Raw genomic sequence first — 15420 nt, forward strand, 5'->3', positions numbered from 1 at the left:
AAAAGCGTGTGCAAGCAAGGAGGCCTACAAGCCTGACTCAGTTACACCAGCTCTGTCAGGAGGAATGGGCCAAAATTCACCCAACTTATTGTGGAAGGCTACTTGAAACGTTTGATCCAAGTTAAACAATTTAAAGGCAATACTATCAAATACTAATTGTCATGCCCTGACCTTAGAGCTTTTTATGTCTCTATTTTGGTTTGGTCAGGGTGTGATTTGGGTGGGCATTCTATGTTCTTTTTTCTATGTTTTTCTATTTCTTTGTTTTGGCCCGGTATGGTTTTCAATCAGGGACAGCTGTCTATCTTTGTCTCTGATTTGGAACCCTACTTAGGTAGCTTTTTCCCACATGGTTTTTGTGGGTAGTTATTTTCTGTTTAGTGTTTTGCACCTTACAGGACTGTTTCGGTTTTGGTTATTCTCTTTGTTATTTTTGTTAGTGGTCAGTTTCAATAAAAAGCATGAACACTTACCACGCTGCGCTTTGGTCCGATTCTTCTTCTTCAGATGACGAAAACCGTTACACTCAATTCATGTATGTAAACTTCTGACCCACTAGGAATGTGATGAAAGAAATAAAAGCTGAACTAAATCATTCTCTCTACTATTTTTCTGACATTTCACATTCTTAAAATAAAGTGGTCATCCTAACTGACCTTAGACGGGGAATATTTACTAGGATGGAATGTCAGGAATTGTGAAAAACTGAGTTTAAATGTATTTGGCTAAGGTGTATGTAAACTTCAGACTTCAACTGTATGTGGTAGTGGAGTATGGGCCTGAGGGCACACAGTGTGTTGTGAATTCTGTAATGAATGTATTGTAATGTTTTTTAAATTGTATAACTGCCTTAATTTTGCCGCACCCCAGGAAGAGTAGCGGCTGCCTTGGCAGCAGCTAATGGGGATCCATCATAAATACAAAAATACAAAATCTGTTCCTCTTCATCAGACAGCAGTTTGTTGTGTTCACCAGAGGCTCCGCTGTGCTTACATCCTGGATAGAATCAGGCCATTGGCTGCCTTCATCACGAAGGGTATGTACTGGAGTTCTGATTGGTTCTAAGTTTAGCAGTTCGGCCAATTTGCCTAAGCAGACAGAATGTTGATATTCTTTTTATGAGAAAATGTGCAAGAATTGATGGTGCCAACAAATGTTATAGTCATCATAAAAATGTTTTACTGTCATATACAAAAAATCTGCTCCTCCCTCGCCGGGGATCGATCAACTTCACGTTTTTCGGCTTTGGCCCACCACCTGCAGTATGACTGACATCAGAGAATAACTGCTGGTGCCCAACCAAATTTTGAATTTGCACCTTGTATATTTTACTACTGTAATTCTGAACATTAAGTTGAGACCCCGACTGAGTTTTATTGATCTGCAGGCCTACAAAAGGGGGGCGTGGCCCACAGGCCACCAGTTGCCCCTCCCTGATGTAGAGGGATTAGATATAGAATTACAATAACTAAAACTGTTTACCCACTTGGATAAATGAATACAGTGATTATATCTATAGTTTACCTCATTACCCTTTGAAGACTTCAATTTAATCCTATGACACATGCCCTTACTCATAGAAGGCCTTAGCGCTCAGATATCAGCTTCATTAATCTCTCCATTAATCTTCTCATCTCCTCATAGTGTCTGAAGTGATAGATGGGTTAGAGATCTGATGCTCTGCCTCTGTCAGACTGACACTCGTCAACAAGGTGTTTCCAAGCCCTGTCATGGGACCCCCAGACGTGGCACATATTTTCCATTCCAGAACTAGCACACCTGACTCATTGGATCAAGGGCTTCAAACAATGTTCAATCAACATTCACACTACCTGAACTCATCTGAGCTGATGTTTAGTTGCCATGGCGAGTGGCTTCAGCTGATTGGTAGTGAATGACAGGTGGGGGAGTTTGATAGGACAACAAGTCTAGGAAGGAGTTTTTGATTGGCCGGCCAAGTCTGGGTGTTTGGACAAACCCCATGGAGCACAGAGGCTGTGTGTAGATTACTGTGTGTGTGTGTGTGTAATTAAAACTTGTGTCCCGAGGTTAGGCTCCTTCCTGTCTCTGGCCAGATAGAACCTTAATTAATGAATACTGTTAATTAGAGAGTGAGAGAGAGGGGAAGGGAGACCGAGAGAGATGAAGGGAGGGCCAGTGAAAGAGAGAGGAAGGAAGGAAGGAAAGGAGGGAGAGACGGTGTTAAAGGACAAGGAGAGGGAGACAGGGGTCAATATGACACAGAAGTAGTACCATAGCCAGAAATGTGTTGGCCAAAAGATGAATGCAAAAAATGCAATTTTTGGGGTGAAACAGCTCATTTCCTACAATTCTACAAATTTTACCATAAAGCTCATTAAAACTGAAATATATGTGTGTTTATTGTGATAAAGGCACTGGATTCTGAGCTGTCTTGTTTGCTAAATGAACAAATGAAGTAGGCAGTGGCATGGTGCATATAGCCATAGAAGCACAGTGACATGGTGCATATAGCCATAGAAGCACAGTGGCATGGTGCATATAGCCATAGAAGCACAGTGACATGGTGCATATAGCCATAGAAGCACAGTGACATGGTGCATATAGCCATAGAAGCACAGTGACATGGTGCATATAGCCATAGAAGCACAGTGACATGGTGCATATAGCCATAGAAGCACAGTGACATGGTGCATATAGCCATAGAAGCACAGTGACATGGTGCATATAGCCATAGAAGCACAGTGACATGGTGCATATAGCCATAGAAGCACAGTGACATGGTGCATATAGCCATAGAAGCACAGTGACATGGTGCATATAGCCATAGAAGCACAGTGGCATGGTGCATATAGCCATAGAAGCACAGTGACATGGTGCATATAGCCATAGAAGCACAGTGACATGGTGCATATAGCCATAGAAGCACAGTGACATGGTGCATATAGCCATAGAAGCACAGTGACATGGTGCATATAGCCATAGAAGCACAGTGACATGGTGCATATAGCCATAGAAGCACAATGGCATGGTGCATATAGCCATAGAAGCACAGTGGCATGGTGCATATAGCCATAGAAGCACAATGGCATGGTGCATATAGCCATAGAAGCACAGTGACATGGTGCATATAGCCATAGAAGCACAGTGACATGGTGCATATAGCCATAGAAGCACAGTGACATGGTGCATATAGCCATAGAAGCACAATGGCATGGTGCATATAGCCATAGAAGCACAGTGGCATGGTGCATATAGCCATAGAAGCACAGTGACATGGTGCATATAGCCATAGAAGCACAGTGACATGGTGCATATAGCCATAGAAGCACAGTGACATGGTGCATATAGCCATAGAAGCACAGTGACATGGTGCATATAGCCATAGAAGCACAGTGACATGGTGCATATAGCCATAGAAGCACAGTGGCATGGTGCATATAGCCATAGAAGCACAGTGGCATGGTGCATATAGCCATAGAAGCACAGTGACATGGTGCATATAGCCATAGAAGCACAGTGACATGGTGCATATAGCCATAGAAGCACAGTGACATGGTGCATATAGCCATAGAAGCACCGTGACATGGTGCATATAGCCATAGAAGCACCGTGACATGGTGCATATAGCCATAGAAGCACCGTGACATGGTGCATATAGCCATAGAAGCACCGTGACATGGTGCATATAGCCATAGATGCACCGTGACATGGTGCATATAGCCATAGAAGCACCGTGACATATGCAGACATATTAATGGATTAATGGGGGTGTGGCTTTCAGTTAGTTATTTTTTGCCACCCATCCCCTGACAGTGAATGTCATTCCAGTGCACTGCTTGCTATGAATTCTATCTGATAGTATTTGCATGTTTAGGTAAAAAGACAAATCATGTCCCGTTTGTAACACTGACAAGTAAAGAGTATGAAAAAAACAATCTGATTGGGTGGGCCTGGCTCCCCAGTGGGTGCACATAGGGCATTGAATGTTGTAAAAGATCTATGGGTGTTATTGTGTCTTTGTGAGAGTGTGTGTGTGTGTGTCCCAGTTTTGCCAGGAATGTAGATGTTGTTTCTTGTATGCAACCCCAAACTTCTCTTTCCCTTTCTCTCTCTCACTCTCTTTTTCTCCCCTTCATTTAACCTCTGCATTGCTCTCTCTCTCTCTTCTCCCCTTCATAACCTCTGTGTTGCTCTCTCTCTCTCTTCTCCCCTTCATAACCTCTGTGTTGCTCTCTCTCTCTCTCTTCTCCCCTTCATAACCTCTGTGTTGCTCTCTCTCTCTCTCTTCTCCCCTTCATAACCTCTGTGCTGCTCTCTCTATCTCTCTACTCCCTCTACCCCCACCCCCTCTGTCAAGTTGCTCTCTCTCCCTCTGTACTATAATCAGAGCCATATGTTGGAAAAGAAGGCTGGCTGACGATCAATGTCAGGGGAAGCTACTCTAAAATCATAGTTTACCAAACTACCAATTACTTCACACTAGAAGAAGTTCAACTACACTAAAGCAACCCTTAAGAATTGTCATTTGTTTAAGTAGTTCACTACATCCAAGCTACTTGGGAAAAAATATAATATCTAAATCTGAAATGTCATAGACTACAAATTCCAAGAACAGATCACTCTGGGGTCAGGTGTTAACATAATGTGCAATTTATCTTAGCAGCCCAGCTAGCACCTAATGTTCTGAGAACCATATGTTTCTTAGTGGGAATGTCAGTACTACAGCATAACGTTTCCTCATGGTTCTATTTAAAGTAGTTCTCAAATTGTTCAGAGAACGTTAAGAAACTACGTTCTTCTGTGGGAATGTCAAACGTTCAGAAACAACATTCTGTGGGAATTTCAGTACTTCAACATAACGTTTTCTGGTTACCTTAGTCATGTTCTCAGAACATTAACAACACTTTCCATAAAAACCACAAGAAAAACATTAGTAACGTTCTAAGAATGTTATTTAAAAACAAATACATTCTGTTCTCAGCATCTACAAAACGCTTTTCTTCTTCTTCGGTGGGGTTTAACGGTGGTTGGCATCCAATATTAATGATGCACTACTGCCACCAACTGGACTGGAGTTGGTAACGGTAATGCACCATTAATATTGGATGCCAACCACCGTTTAACCCCACCAAACAAGAAGAAAAGCGTTTTGTAGATGCTGAGAACAGAATGTATTTGTTTTTAAATAACATTCTTAGGACATTCTTTGAATACAAAAAGGGGAAAAGAGAAAGAATTATCCTGCCAACTTAACCTTACACTCATTAAAACCCACCATCTCATTCCACTATTTTGACCCCATCTAATCCTACACCAGGCCGATGGCCCTGATGGCCCCGTAACTCTTCTGCAATAAAATCTCGTAATCCCAAGTACTTCTCTTCACCTGCCACCACAACACTATTTTCGGTGACTTCGATTCCTGCAGTACAGTTGATAACCATGACAATGAATGCTACAAAGCCAACATTACTGAAGCACATTTCATTTGTAGGCCTATCACTCTGTACTGACAAAAGTCTCCTACTCACCAGGAGCCTCTTAGGATCCCTCACACTTGACCCATCTTCTTCTACTTTCCTCACTGCCTCAGCATACGACACCTTCTGTACAACTCTCACCCTGGCAACCTCAACCTGCCTCTCGCACCGGACACTTCTGATCCCCAGCAACATGGGCATCCCTACAGTTAACACATACCGCTTCTTTCACCGATACTACGCACTCCTTTGTCCCATGCCCTCTTGCACACTTCTCAAATCTAGGAGTTGCCTTCCTACACACTGCTGCGGCATGACCGTGAGCTTGGCACCTGAAAACACATAATGGGTTTGGCACAAAAGCTCGTACAGGATAACTGATATTTCGTAACATTACTTTTCAACATCAAAACTCAAAAGGACAGAGAGTGATTCTACTGTTTCACCACGCTTGCCAACGGGTTTGTGTCGCACCAAATGGCGGGCGTCACAGACACCTGGAATCTTCAACTCCAGTTGATCCACCTGCACCATTACCACTACCCCAGTAATCACCTCAAGTAACAGGTCTTGTCCTCTTCCACGTGATGCGGACTGCCTGCTCCCTCTGGGCGGAAGAAACACCAACAAAAAAACCCACCATAAATCCACTTTGGGTTATCTTCACCGATTCAACAGTACCCAAAAAAGGGCAGGGGTCCACTTTCTCCAAAGATTTCATTCCTACTGGACCAGATTCATCTTTATCATGACCATCGAGATCTTCACCACACTTGCCACTTCAGATAATTCATCCTCATTCTCTTCCTTTACAAAGAAAGGGGATACCTAGTCAGTTGCACAACTGATGGCATTCAACCGAAATATGTCTTCCGCATTTAACCCAACCCCTCTGAATCAGCTCGGTCTGGAGTATAGCTCATTCTGGTTCTGACATCAATCTTCCTCGACATACTTTTTCCCTCGTTGCTATCTTCATCGGATTCAAACATATCATCTGCTTTCTACACTCTTCTTATGCTCTTCTTCTTTCTCTGTGGGGTAACTCTCCTCTGACCTCAAGCCTGGAAATATACAGTGCATTCAGAAAGTCTTCAGACCCCTTGACTTTTTTACATTTTGTTACAATACAGCCTTATTCTAAAATGGATTAAATAATGTTCCCCCTTCATTTAACTAGGCAAGTCAGTTAAGAACAAATTCTTATTTCAATGACGGCCTAGGAACAGTGGGTTAACTGCCTTGTTCAGGGGCAGAATTACAGATTTTTACCTTGTCAGCTCAGGGATTTGATCTTGCAATCTTTCGGTTACTGGCCCAATGCTCTAACCACTAGGCTACCTGCTGCCCCTCATCAAACTCCACAAAATATCCCATAATGACAAAGTGAAAACAGTTTTTTGTATTTGTAATAAACACATTTATAACAAATAAAAAACATATATCTTATTCACATAAGTATTCAGACCCTTTGCTATGAGACTCGAAATTGAGCTCAGGTGCATCCTGTTTTCATTGATCATCCTTGAGATGTTTCTACAACTCGATTGGGGTCCACCTGTGGTAAATTCAATTGATTGGACATGATTTGGAAAGGAACAAAACGGTCTATATAAGGTCCAAAAGATGACAGTGCATTGTGTCGAGGCACAGATCTGGGGAAAGATACCAAAACATTTATGCAGCAATGAATGTCCCCAAGAACACAGTTGCCTCCATCATTCTTAAATGGAAGACTCTTTCTAGAGCTGTCCGCCAGGTCAAACTGAGCAATTGGGGGAGAAGGGCCTTTGTCAGGGAGGTAACCAAGAATCCGATGGTCAGTCTGACAGAGTCTCAGAGTTCCTCTGTGGAGATGGGAGCACCTTCCAAAAGGACAACCATCTCTGCAGCACTCTACCAATCAGGCCTTTATGATAGAGTGGCCAGACAGAAGCCACTCCTCAGTAAAAGGCACATGACAGCCTACTTAGAGATGGCCAAAAGGCACATAAAGGACTCTCAGACCATGAGAAACAAGATTCTCTGGTCTGATGAAACCAAGACTGAACTCTTTGCCTGAATGCCAAGCGTCATGTCTGGAGGAAACCTGGCACCATCCATATATGGGGCGGCAGGTAGCCTAGTGGTTAGAGCGTTGGGCAAGTAACCGAAAGGTTTCTAGATCGAATCCCTAAGCTGACTAGGTGAAAATCTGTCATTCTACCCCTGAACAAGGCAGTTAACCCACTGTTCCAAGGCTGTCATTGTAAATAAGAATTTGTTCTTAACTGACTTGCCTAGTTAAATAAAGGTAAAATAAAAAAATCCCTACAGGGAAGCATGGTGGTGGCAGCATCATGCTGTGGGGATGTTTTTCAGCGGCAGGGACTGGGAGACTAGTCAGGATCAAGGGAAAATGAACGGCGCAAATTACAGAGAGATCCTTGGCTGAAAACATGCTCCAGAGCGCTCAGGACCTTAGACTGTTGGACAACGACCCTAAGCACAGAGATGAAGACAATGCAGGAGTGGCTTCGAGACAAGTCGCTGAATGTCCTTGAGTGGTCCAGCCAGAGCGCAGACTTAAACCCGATCTAACAGCTCTGAAAATAGCTGTGCAGCGATGCTCCCCATCCAACCTGAGAGTATCTGCAGAGAATTGGGGAAAAAAACATTTTAGAATAAGACTGTAACAAAATGTGGAAAAGGTGAAAAAGGGTTCTGAATGCCCTGTATATACTGAACAGTACAGCGCCCTTAACCACTGCGCCACCTGGGAGGCCCTATCTTCACTTTCTGAAGGACCTAGTTTTGAAATCAGTGGAATTAGAGTATGATAGGTGAGGAGATGAAGAAAACACCTGTCTCTGGATTACATCTTCAAACTAAGGGCAACCATGGCATCCATGACAGGGAGAAGCATCCACCAATGATGTATACAGGTAAGATAGTCTAGCTAGCTACATTTTCAGATATTAAACGTTTGTAATTTTGACAGAAAGTCGTTTTCATTTCAAGTTAAAGTGTACTGTTAGCTAGCCAGCTAATGTTAGCTGGCTGGCTCGCTAGCTAACGTTATGTGTATGATCTTATTATTTGTATCTCAGAGCCAATTGCTTTGCTAGATATAGCTTAATGTTAGCTAGATAACATTGAACCTGGTTGGTTAGCTACCTGCAGATTCATGCAGGTTATTACATCATGAGTTGGGATTATGGTTCATTGTTTAGCTAGCTAGCTACATGCAAGTAACCATTTCAATAGAATGTCACTGCGAAAACTGTTGATAGACGTAGCTGGTAAATTCGCTCTGGCTATCTACTCTGAATTCAGGGCTTGAAAACTATTACGGATTACAAAGGGAAACCCAGACACAAGCTGCCCAGTGACGCGAGCCTACCAGATGAGCTAAATTCCTTTTATGCTCGCTTCGACGCAGGCAACACTGAAGCATGCACGAGAGCACCAGCTGTTCTGGATGACTGTGTGATTACGCTCTCGGTAGCCAATATGAACAAAACAGGTCAACATTCACAAAGCTGCTGGGCCAGACGGATTACCAGGACTTGTACTCAAAGCATGTGCTTGACCAACTGTCAAGTGTCTTCACTGAAATGTTCAACCTCTCCCTGACCGAGTCTGTAATACCTACATGTTTCAAGCAGACCACCATAGTCCCTGTGCCCAAGGAAGTGAAGGTAACATGATTACCGCCCTGTGGCACTCACGTTGGTAGCCATGAAGTGCTTTGAAAGGCTGGTCATGGCTCATATCAACAGCATCCTCCCAGACACCCTAGACCAACTCCAATTCGCATACCACTCCCAACAGATCCATAGATGACGCAATCTCAATCGCACTGTACACTGCCTTTTCTCACCTGGACAAAAGAAACACCTATGTGAGAATGCTGTTCATTGACTACAGCTCAGCGTTCAACACCATAGTGCCCACAAAGCTCATCAATAAGCGAAGGACTCTGGAACTAAACACACCTCCCTCTGCAACTGGATCCTGGACTTCCTGACGGGCCGCCCCCAGGTGGTAAGAGTAGGAACAATACTTCTGCCACGCTGATCCTTAACACTGGGGCCCCTCAGGGGTGTGTACTTAGTCCCTTCCTGTATTCCCTGTTCACCCACGACTGCGTGGCCAAACACGACTCCAACATCATCATTAAGTTTTCTGACGACACAACAGTGGTAGGCCTGATCTCCGACAACGATGAGACGGCCTATAGGGAGGAGCTCAGAGAACTGACAGTGTGGTGCCAGGACAACAACCTCTCCCTCAATGTGAGCAAGACAAGGAGCTGTTCGTGGACTACAGGAAAAGGCGGGCCGAACAGGCCCCCATTAACATCGACGGGGCTGTAGTGGAGTGGGTCGAGAGTTTCAAGTTCCTTGGTGTCCACATCACCAGCAAACTATCATGGTCCAAACATGCCAAGACAGTCGTGAAGAGGGCATTCCAAAACCTTTTCCCCCTCAGGAGACTGAAAATATTTGGCATGGGTCCCCAGATCCTCAAAGGGTTCTACAGCTGCACCATTGAGAGCCGCCTGGTATGGCAACTGCTTGGCATCTGACCGTAAGGCGCTACAGAGGGTAGTGTGACCGGCCCAGTACATTACTGGGGCCAAGCTTCCTGCCATCCAGGACCTATACAATAGGCGGTGTCAGAGGAAAGCCCATTAAATTGTCAGAGAAAAACTGTCAACCAAGTTATAAACTGTTTTCTCTGCTACCGCACTGCAAGCGGTACTCGCTGTTTATTATCTATGCATAGTCACTTCACTCCCACCTACATGTACAAACTAACCTGTACCCCTGCACACTAATTCGGTACCAGGGCCCTCTGTATATAGCCTCATTATTGTTATTCTTATTGTGAAACCTTTCATTATTACTTTTTATTTTAGTCTACTTGGTCAATATTTTCTTAACTCTTCTTGAACCTTGTAAGTAAGAATTTCACGGTAAAGTCTACACTTGTAGTTTTCGGCGCATGTGACAAATAAAGTTTGATTTGATTTGACAAGTTTATACATTTTCAAAGCAGAATGACTTTCCCATTGTTCCTCAGATGCAGTGTATGATGTACCATGTTGTAGCTCTGTTTCTCTGCTTTTATCCAATGTAAAAAACACCATTTCAAATTTTGCTACATAAGACCGAATCAAGGCGGTCGGTCACATATACATAATGCCCTTGACTGCTAATCTGCCTGCAAGGAGCTTGACCCATGAAACAGCCAAAAGGGCAGAATCCTGATTTATCAGCCTCTAAGGCTGCTACTGTATCTGATCAGCCTGTCAGGAATGGAGCTCACCCACTTTGTACTTTTAAATATTATCCATAAAACATGGTGTCCCTTACAATTATACACATACTGTATCAGTTAAGCAAGCTAGATAACAAGATAGATTACAAGCTCGCTAGCTAACAAAACTACCTAGCTAGCTTACCCAACCACAAGACTAGTCAAGTTAGTTGTGCTGTTGTTTGAATCCGATTGGCTGTGGTCTTGGGGGTGGCACACAGACTGGGAGACAGGGCTGCCTGTCAGCCATCATTCATGGCTTAAATGCCCCACAAGGGTTTAGATGCTACAAGAGCTCTTAGCTCAAGGTGAGGGACATTCAGCTTGCTAACATTCTAACTTATAAACTGATAATGAGCTCCAAACACAAATGAAAGCATGATGTTAGCATGAAATGTACCATCCCTTAGTGTAGCAATCAATAAAAACTTATGTGCTGCCGTCTCAGCCATACTGTCAATCTGTCATCAATACGTCCACTCCTATTTATAGTTTATCTTGTGATCTCGACAAAACAACTTTTGTTATGTCGTGATAATGAGATAAATAAGTTGTGATCTCGACATAACGTGGGAATAATTGTTTCATTCATATGTCCTCTCTGGACTTCCGTACGCTGACGCCGTGCCACAATAAAAAAATATGTGTTTGCATGATGAAGCAAATTCATTTAAGGTGTCCTGTGCTTCGAGTTCAAAACAGTTAACCTAAGCTAGCAGTGTTATTAAAAGTCTTTTCGAAACGTGTTTTTTAAACGTTCTGTTTTACCGGTCAGGGAAAGTATGGCTTCGTTCCCAGAACCAATGAGAAACCAAAAACAGACGTTCCCCAAAACTTCCAAGAAACCAAATGTGCTAACTAGGAGGTTTGTGAATATGAAATAAATAGTCTTTTTCACTCATATTTTCTTATCTTTTTTGCAAAACAAGTAGTGTGTACAGTCGTTCCAGCTGTTAGCTGCACCACTACATGGCAAAAAGTACTTTTGAAACATATAACTTACTATTATTATTATATTATATATAATAACTACTAAGATTTTTATTTAGTTCAACCACCACCAAGCTATGAAAAAAATGTATTTTAATTACTAGTTGAACTACATGTAGTTCACTACTCCCCAACACTGCTGACAATGGAAATGATTGTGTGTGAATGTGGTTTTTAAGATACCATTCCACTCTCATTTGGCTTTTCATTTTTTTCCCACAAGGTCTTACTGTGTTTCTTTTGTATACATCCCTCCATCTCTCCCTCTCTACCAAACATAATCTGACTTCTATTCATCATTTCTCTGCCTCCCTCTGCTGGTTATTCACACATTTCTCTTTCCCTGTTTGGGACTGTAAAGTCACAATGTGTGTGTGTGTGTGTGTGTGTGTGTGTAACCTTCTAGTCAAACATCACGGTTGTCCTGTTAATGGCTGTCCATCTCCCTCTTCCTCCTTTTCTCTCTCTCTCTGGCTCCCCCCTTTGTGCTTTCTCTTTCTCTCCTCAGAAGTGATGGGCAGTCAAGAGCATCAGCTGAGAAAGAGAGGAGAGTTTATAGTGTGTGTTAGAGACGAGTGTGTAGTATGTGTGCATGAACTGTACTGACATACTGGCGAGCCAAAGAACCGCAGCAGACAGACAGCCGGCCTGGATAAACTCGACCAGAATGGTAAATGACAGCACTGGGATGTTATGATGTGTCAATGTTCTATCAACGTTACTTCTTGGTAACAGTAGAGGAACACTTCACCCAAAAATGAAACTATCATACATCAAAGTTACTGATCTGTTACATTAAAGTATTTGTGGTCCAAACTATAGGCTCTATTCAATCTGGATCGCTGAAGCCTTACAGATTGCTTGATAAAAATGTAAAAGGTCATTTTCGATTGAGCAGACATATGCCGCCTGTACTGTGAATGCAGTCTCCGCTAATGTGGGAACATTGCCTTTAAATTTCTCGCTGTAAAGCTAAACGTCTGAGATACGGATTGATTGGAGCCCTAAATCTGTTTACAAAATGATCCCAATCCTATATGAATGAGAATGATTGACACCTAATCCCAACTTCTCCCTTTAACATTACGTTAATTCTCTGTTAGAATCTACTGTTCGGAGTGTGTTGATCTTATGTATCTCGCTCTCCTCAGGTCCCCAACCCTTCAGGATATAGGTCTGTGACTTCAGAGGAACACACATAAACACAGACAAACAGAGAGAGGGAGAGAGCTCCCTAACCTCTCCGAAGAGGATCACTGGGGACCAACACTGACACTCTCACTTTGACATTATCATCGCTGTCGCCCTGGGTGGATGAGCCGCCTGTCTGGACGCCTGCGGTCGGGGGGAGGGGGTAGGGTAGGGTGCGACGGCAGGGCCGTAGTGGAGGAGCAGGGGTGCGAGGGGTCGCGGGTGGCGTTTGAGGGGGAAAGGGCTGTAGGTGTACAGGAGGAGGTCACAGTGGAACCCAGCGCTGAGGCTGGAGCTCAGGAGACCCTTGAACTTTTACCCTCCCCCTCACCCCCCTCCCTGTCTAACGGTCTTCACCTGCACAGGAGGCCTGTCCTTGGAACACGCAGACGGAGGCAGACAGAGACACACACACTCAACGACGCTCCAACACACACACCTGGACAGACCTTCATAGGCATGCAGACACACAAGGACATCCAAATGCAGACACCTGCAGAGACGTGCATGGACGCTCACACACACACAAGTGCTCACAGACAAATGGATGCTCACACACACTTGGACTCTGCCGGTCCAGAGCAGCCCAGAACTGACTCATCACCAGAGACACACACCAGATCACCTCAGCGACAGGTCCTCCTGCCTCTCAATCATTCAGCCTGCACCAATCAGCAAGCTGCTTTCTCTCCCTGCAGCCCCGCTCCTTCACGCTCTGCAAACAGAGACATGCCCCAAGCCATTAGCCCTGCCCCTAATATTAGTTCAACACCTCTAGATCTCTCTAAACCCTCAAGAGCTACTGGTCCAAATCCTCCAGGCCTTTCTCCTATCGGTCCAGCCTGTCCAGACCTTTCTACTATTGGTCCAGCCCCTGTAGACCCCTCCCCTGTACCTGTCGAAGGTGAGAGAAAGTATGCACTTCGTAGCTCCGGTCGACCTCGCTTTCCCTGCCAGCTACGCAAGTCTTCCCGCATCCGCCGATGCACTGAGGATGGAGAGAGGAGGGGAGGGAGGGAGAGTGAGAGGGAGGAGGAAGAGGAAGAGGAGAAAGAGAGGGTGAGTGTACATGTGAAGGTAGAGCGCCCCACAGTGGAGGAGTGTCTATCTGCAGCCTTCAAGCCTGCAGCCTCCAAGCCTGCAGCCTCACCTGCACCAGTACCTGTAGCACCACTCCCCTCAACACACCCCTCATCACGCCCCTCCTCTCACTCCGCCCCCCGGCCATCGCCCAAACCCCAACATAGAACTTCAACCAAACCCCAACCCAAATCTTCAACCGTTGCCAAACCAAAATCCCAACCCAGACCATCAATGAAAGCCTCACCCAAACCTTTGCCCAGATCAGCTACCAATCCCAGACCAGCAACCAATCCCTTGCCTCGTCCATTGACCAATACAGTGCCCCGGCCGGTAGTGAAGAAGGAGGAGCCTGGTGAACTAGATCCCCTCACCAAACGGAAACGCCGGTTTGTTGGTGTAAGTTCAAGTTCTATGATATTATTAATCACATAGCAGTCAAAAGAAACCAAAACCCATCTTGTCATGTTGATTTGACATCACTTGACAACTAGATTTCACCCAGGAAATATTATTTGTTTGTGTTTGTTCCCCAGGTGAGGCGTATCGTGGTGAAGGTAGCTCGTATCCCAGTCAACCTCAGCCGACGCCAGAAGAGCTACAAGATTTCCTCCATGGAGACAGTTGAGAAGGGCGGGGCAGGTAGTGATGGCAGGTTGGAAGGAGCCGAGGGGGGGACAGCGGTAGTCCGAGAGCCGACTGCGCTCCTCCGTATGAAGAACAACGGGAAGAGTGTGATGGTCATGTTCCCGCCTGGAGAACTTCCTGTGATCCTGAAACGTCGCCGTGGCCGACCTCCCAAACAGGTTGTACCTGGAACGCCGGATAAAACCACCGGTGGGAATGGTGAGCCCAAGAAACCTCGTCGGCGCCGGCGGGCCAAGCTCCCGTCTCCGCAACCGTCGTACGTGAATGACACCAACGACGTGAAGACGGAGTACGGAGACGTTCTGTCCAAACTGGCATTCCTCAACCGCCAACCGCCGGCCACTGGCCGCTGCTCCCCACCACGCTGCTGGACACCCAGCGAACCGGACAGCTTTCACACGCCGTCCGACAACCCTGGGATCTCCGCCCTGCTCCACCGACTCACAGGGTTCAGACGCAGGGGAGGCAGGGGGGGAGGTGTTGGAGGCAGGGGAGGAGGAGCAGGGGGAGGAGCAGGAGGAGCCGGCGGAGAGGGCTTCAAGAGCTCCTTCAGTGACTTTTTTGAGACGATCGGGAAGAAAAGGAAAGTGACCCCCGCTCTGTCAGAACCAGGGTTACTCAAGAAACGTGGGAAGGGTGGGGGAGGCAGGGGAGGAGGGGCTGCAGGGGGAGATGGGGGTTGGGGGTGAGGGGGGAAGGCGGTTAAGAAACGACGCTCGCGCAAGAACGGGGTTCTAAAGGGGGA

At 45.3% G+C, this 15420-nt stretch overlaps 1 protein-coding gene across 1 annotated transcript; it reads left to right on the forward strand.

Annotated features, from left to right (window-relative positions):
* Positions 1 to 871: 871 nt before the first annotated feature.
* Positions 872 to 15364, forward strand: ahdc1 (AT hook, DNA binding motif, containing 1). Its single transcript, XM_024443388.2, has 4 exons — positions 872 to 1036; positions 12265 to 12426; positions 12908 to 14426; positions 14564 to 15364. The coding sequence occupies exons 3-4, from the start codon at positions 13071 to 13073 to the stop codon at positions 15362 to 15364; spliced, it is 2157 nt and encodes a 718-aa protein (XP_024299156.2). The 5' UTR covers positions 872 to 1036; positions 12265 to 12426; positions 12908 to 13070.
* Positions 15365 to 15420: the final 56 nt, after the last annotated feature.

This window comes from Oncorhynchus tshawytscha, linkage group LG13, assembly GCF_018296145.1.
Source record: "Oncorhynchus tshawytscha isolate Ot180627B linkage group LG13, Otsh_v2.0, whole genome shotgun sequence".
In the NCBI taxonomy this organism is placed as follows: Eukaryota; Metazoa; Chordata; class Actinopteri; order Salmoniformes; family Salmonidae; genus Oncorhynchus; species Oncorhynchus tshawytscha.

Excerpts from the sequence above, each read along its gene's own strand:
- ahdc1 (XM_024443388.2), top strand. The coding sequence starts at position 13,071 with ATGAGCCGCCTGTCTGGACGCCTGCGGTCGGGGGGAGGGGGTAGGGTA. Across the intron at positions 14,427-14,563 it reads GGAAACGCCGGTTTGTTGGT|GTGAGGCGTATCGTGGTGAA; the intron begins GTAAGTTCAAGT and ends TTTGTTCCCCAG.